This window comes from Benincasa hispida, chromosome 5 (assembly GCF_009727055.1).
Source record: "Benincasa hispida cultivar B227 chromosome 5, ASM972705v1, whole genome shotgun sequence".
In the NCBI taxonomy this organism is placed as follows: Eukaryota; Viridiplantae; Streptophyta; class Magnoliopsida; order Cucurbitales; family Cucurbitaceae; genus Benincasa; species Benincasa hispida.
The window spans coordinates 39,880,893-39,886,312 of record NC_052353.1 but is presented as its reverse complement, the minus strand read 5'-3'; the positions used below and the strand labels follow the sequence as shown (position 1 = coordinate 39,886,312).

General features: G+C 38.8%; 1 protein-coding gene across 1 annotated transcript; it reads left to right on the top strand.

Moving 5' to 3' along the window:
- The first annotated feature begins 654 nt into the window (after positions 1-654).
- LOC120078313 (putative UDP-glucose glucosyltransferase) lies at positions 655-4,445 on the top strand. The gene has a single exon (XM_039032547.1). It carries the CDS (start codon positions 2,753-2,755, stop codon positions 4,226-4,228), a length of 1,476 nt encoding a protein of 491 aa, XP_038888475.1. The 5' UTR covers positions 655-2,752; the 3' UTR covers positions 4,229-4,445.
- Positions 4,446-5,420: the final 975 nt, after the last annotated feature.

The following is a 5,420-nucleotide window of genomic DNA, read 5'->3' as shown; positions in this document are numbered from 1 at the left end:
GAGGCATCTGTACCCTCTGTGATACGAGCTAGGACCAATATACCCACATTTCTCCGAGTGTAATTGGAATTTTTGGCTGTGATATGCCTGTAGGTATGGGTAGCAGGCACACCCGAATGTCCTGAGATTAAGAAAATAAAGGTTAGAACCAAACATTATGGTAACGGGTGATTTACCTTGTAATACTGTAGTAGGCATGCCATTAATGAGATAGGCAACTGTGGAGAACACCTCCCACTAAAAGATCAGGGGCTTGGATGCATGTGCAAGAAGCGTAAGCCCAGTTTTTATTATATGTCGATGCTTGCGCTCAGCTTTGCCATTTTGTGCAGAGGTATAGGAACAAGACTTTCGGACAAAAATGCTTTGGACTCACAGAGATGGTGTATTTTTTCATACTCTCTCCCATTATGTGATTGTAGTTTCTTTATTCCAGAGTTGAATTGGGTTTGTATGAGTTGTATGAAGTGTTGGAATGCTGTCAATGTTTCACTTTTCTGTTTCAGAGGGTATATCCACACATATATACTGTGATCATCTAAGAATGATATGTAATATCTATATCCATTAGTAGATTTAAACGGAGTTGGTTCTCATACATCAGTATGTATTAATTCAAACTTATTAGAAGGCCCAAGATTGAGAGTTAGGAAATGGTAAGGCACATAACTTTCCCAATTGACATGAATGACAAAATTTATTTCATTTGATTTAACTGGCAATTTACATTCTTTAATAACATAATCTAAAGTTTTTACTGATGGATGTCCTAGTCTCCTATGCCAAATAGCTCTTGATTCAATGACATTGATCCTAACTCCTGATAGAATTAAGGCAGTCGACTTGTTATTTTTGTACAGAGCAGATCCTCGACCCTTGGTATTTTCTTGTATCACTTCAGCCCCTTGTAGTCTGTATGACCCTCTGTCAAGCTCCCCTTTCAGCAATGTTCTTCCCTTATCCTTGTCCTTAATGACACAACAACCAGCATTATCATGAGCTAACTTTGATATACTAATCAGATTCTTTGCTTGTTAGGCACACACATGACATCATTCAAAATAAATTCATTCCTTCCATCAGATAAGAAAGATTGACCAGTCTGAGATATGTGTAATTGTTCACCATTACCTATAGTGACCAGTTCATTACCTCCATACTCGGTTGGGTTGTTGATGTTGTTATAGTCTGGAGTGACATGGTTGGTAGCCCCACTGTCAATGTACCAATTCGAATCTGTTAATGTCTCTGGTGTGGCTATGAAGGGGTTGAAGGGTTGAGCTGACGTGAACAGGGCAATAGTGTTTGTTTTGGAGTCGACTGACCCTTTATTTTCTCTGCCTTGTCCAGTACTCTGTGAGTATTCTTTGTCAAAACGATGATAACATACCGGGGCTGAATGACCGTACTTCCCATACACTTGACCTGTTGGTCTGTTTGAGTTGTTGCAACCTCTTCCTCGACCACGACCACCTCCTTGTCCATTAAATGGATTATGATTTTTGTTACTGCCTTTGGAGTTGTTCCCCTACTATCAACTTCCATTGAATAAGGGATTGAAGTGTGGCTTACCTCCATTTGTATTCCTGTTAAATGCTACATTGATAGAAGGTTTTTGTGCAAAGGAACTATGTATTTTGATAGAGTTTTGGTGCTACAGTTGTTTTTCATAGGATAGCAATTCAGACTGCATATCTAACCAAGAAATACCTAGTTTACCTTGGATGTCTATGACAACAGGGTTGATTCTTCATCTTGACCAAGAAGAACTTGTGAGATGAGGGCTTTTGTTGAAACACGACTGCCTACCTGTGCAAGATTTTCAGAGTGCATCTTCATCAATTTGAGGTACTCACTCATTTTCTAGCCACCTTTTCTTGTCTGTTGGAATAGTTGTCTTAAGTAGTCTTCTTCAGCTCTTGATTGAACTCCGAATAGTTCCTGAATAGCTTGCCACAGCTCCTTGGCATTCTCATATCCCATGAGTTGCACCGCTACATCTGGTGCCATTGAGTTGTAAAGTCATCCCAACAATAGTTGATCGACTGCAAGCCAAGCTTCATATTGCGGATTGAGTGATCGTTCCTCTGATGAACTTTCTTTGTCATCGCTTACCATTTGAGAACTAGATGTCTCTTCAGAAGTGGTTGGGATGAACATCGGTGGGCATGGTATCTGATCTAAGTGGTGTCCTTCGAGCTTGTAGCTTCGGAGGATCGGCAGTGCAAGGGTCTTCCACAGCATGAAGTTCCCATATTTGAGTTTCGTGGTGGTGAGTTGATTCAAGAATTGGTTGAGAGGTGGTGTGGTAAACTTTATAGGTTTAGCGGAGGAGCTGTTTCCGTTGAACGTAGCGTCGGCCATGTTGGCTCTGATACCAAGTTGAAGATGAAGGTTGCTGGGAATTTCTCAAGTCCTTTGGACTTCCCTTTTTCCCTTGTATATTGTATTTCCAATTAATCAATAAATGCTACAACGCTATTTCCTTTATACAAAGCTTGTCCTAGTTTGTTACAATAGTTATTATACAAGGAATGAGAATAATAGCACTACATGATAGGTGAATGGCAAAACAAATTCTTAACTAAATGGTGACTCACCTCCCTCTTCTTCCACCTTTGCTTTACCTTTTCCACTTCTAGTTTCTTTTCTAACGACCCATGTCCTTAAATGAACCTGGAGACTTATAAAAACGACACTTTCCACTCCCCATTTCTCTTCATCAACTCGCCATTTTTTAAAGCAGAGAAAAATGTCGGCAGAGTCGCAACCGCCTTGCCATGTCTTCCTCCTCACATTCCCTTCCCAAGGCCACATGAATCCCACGCTCCGCCTTGGCAAAAAACTCGCTTCCAAAGGCCTTTACATCACCATCTCCACCACCCTCGACTTTGGCCTCAGCCTCATAAATGCCGGAAGCATCGGCCAGCTCCCCTCCCCCGTTGGCTCTGGTTTCATCAACTTCCATTTTTGGAACGACGGCTGGGAGAAAGACGACCTCAGGCGTAGGGATTTGGATTTATTTATGCTGCAGCTCGAGCTCACTGGCAAGGCAGCGCTGACTCAAACCCTCAAAGACCGTGCCGGAGAGAATCGCCCTGTTTCTTGTCTCATTGGAAACCCTTTTCTTCCTTGGGGATGTGATGTAGCTAACGATTTTGGACTCCCCTGTTTTATTCTCTGGGTTCAATCTTGCTCTGTTTTCTCCATTTATTATCATTACTCTTGTAAATCTGTGGATTTCCCCTCTGAATCCAACCCCTGTTGTGATATTCAATTACCCTCGCTCCCACTGTTGAAGCACGATGAAATCCCTAGCTTCTTGCATCCTTACGGCGAGTACAAGGCAATTGGTCTGTCGATTCTGCAGCAATTTCGAAACGTATCGGTCCCATTTTGTATCTTGATGGACACTTTCGAGGAGCTTGAGAAAGACGCCATTGATCATATGATGACGATATGCCCTGTGAAGCCGATTGGTCCTCTGTTCAAGACGTTGAAATTCTCTGACGAAAAAGGGGCTTTGTCCGGCGATTTCATGAAGACGGATGATTGCATCGAGTGGCTTGACTTGAAGCCACCGAACTCGGTGGTTTATATTTCGTTTGGTAGTATTGTTCATTTGAGTCAGAAACAAATCGAGGAAATGGCTCACGGGCTCTGTAATTCTGGGTTTCCGTTCTTATGGGTGATGAAGCCTCTGCCAAAGGACATGGCGGATTGTTTAGGATTGAAACCGCATGTTCTTCCAGATGGGTTTTTAGAGAAAGTAGGGGAAAGAGCTAAGATTGTGAAATGGAGTCCACAGCAGAAGGTTCTGTCTCATCCTTCCATTGCTTGCTTTGTTACTCACTGTGGATGGAATTCATCGGTGGAGGCTCTAAGCTCCGGCGTGCCGGTGCTGGTGCTGCCGCAGTGGGGGGACCAGGTCACCAACGCTAAGTTCTTAGTGGAACAATTCGGAGTCGGGCTCCGGTTGACCAGAGGCGTGACGGAGATGAGATTGGTGGTGAGAGATGAGTTTGAGAAGTGTCTTAGAGACGCCATTGTTGGGCCTAAAGCAGAGGAGCTCAGAGAAAACGCCTTGAAATGGAAGAAGGCGGCGGAGAAAGCGGCGGTGGAAGGCGGGTCCTCGGAGACTTACGTCGATGAACTCGTCAGCAAGATAAAAAAGCAGTCTGGAAATGCTATGGACGTCCAAATCAAATCAATGTGTTCCATCGTTTGACAAATGAGATAAAAGAAATGTTTAAATTTCTTATGAAAAAATCTTGAGCATTAATGTCGGAATTCCCACTGAATTTTAGATTATGGGTTATTTTTATTCGGCTTTTTTTTTGTCGTTCTCATTTAATAAACTGGTGTATTCTACTCATTTTTATATGTGTTTGCAACTGAGACAGTTTGTAGTTTGAATCTTGTACCCGTATCTGTACTATTTATTGAAAGTGGATAAGAATAAACTTTATGCTCCTAATAATTATTAAATACAGTATTTGTGTTTCTTTCCCAAACGTTGAGCAGTGTTGAACTGTCAGCCACTGTGTAATTTCTTTTCCAAATTCAGAGTGTTTTTAGTGGATAAGAGTTGGAGGCAATTCTAAATTTAACTACAACTTTAGTCTATTGAATTTTCAATTTTGTTTTTGTGATAATCCTCTAAATCATTAATTTTGTATTTAATAAATTTTTGACGTATTTGACTATTTTCAATTTTAATGTATTTATTATATGTTAAATTGAAATTTTTCGATGTAAACGTTGATTCTAGGTCTAACAAATCTAATTATTTTTTAGAAGTGTGAAATATGACGAGAATCTATGAAACATAGTTTCGAAAGTTAAAGAATTCCATTTTTATAAATATATTTAAAAATTTAAAAATATATTAGATAAATTTTAGGATTGTTTTCAAATATAGAAAAATTAACTAAAATATTTATAAATATAGTAAAATTTCAATAGATAGATGTAGATAGTAGTCTATTATGTCTGTCACATATAAACTATGATATTTTGTTATTATTTATAAATATTTTCAATAATTTTGTTATTTAAAATAAGTTTTCTAATTTTAAATATAAAGCCTAATTTAACACATAAGTATGAAAGGTCATGAGTTAATCTGTTAATTTAACCTATATTTTAGTATAAGAAATATAGAAAATTTATTTAATTTTAATTTTTTTCAAATCTCACACTTTGAAGTTGATGATACAAATTCATTACAGTTGAGTTAGGTTCATGTTGGCGAGAATTTAACTGTAAATCATAAAGTTGGTAATATTTCTATTTTTATTTTTGTTTTTGTTTTAAATAATAAAACTGTTGAAAATATTTTAAAGTATAACAAAATGTCACTGTTTATGAGTGATAGATCGTGATAGATTTCTACCACTGAGTAATAGAAGTTTATCACG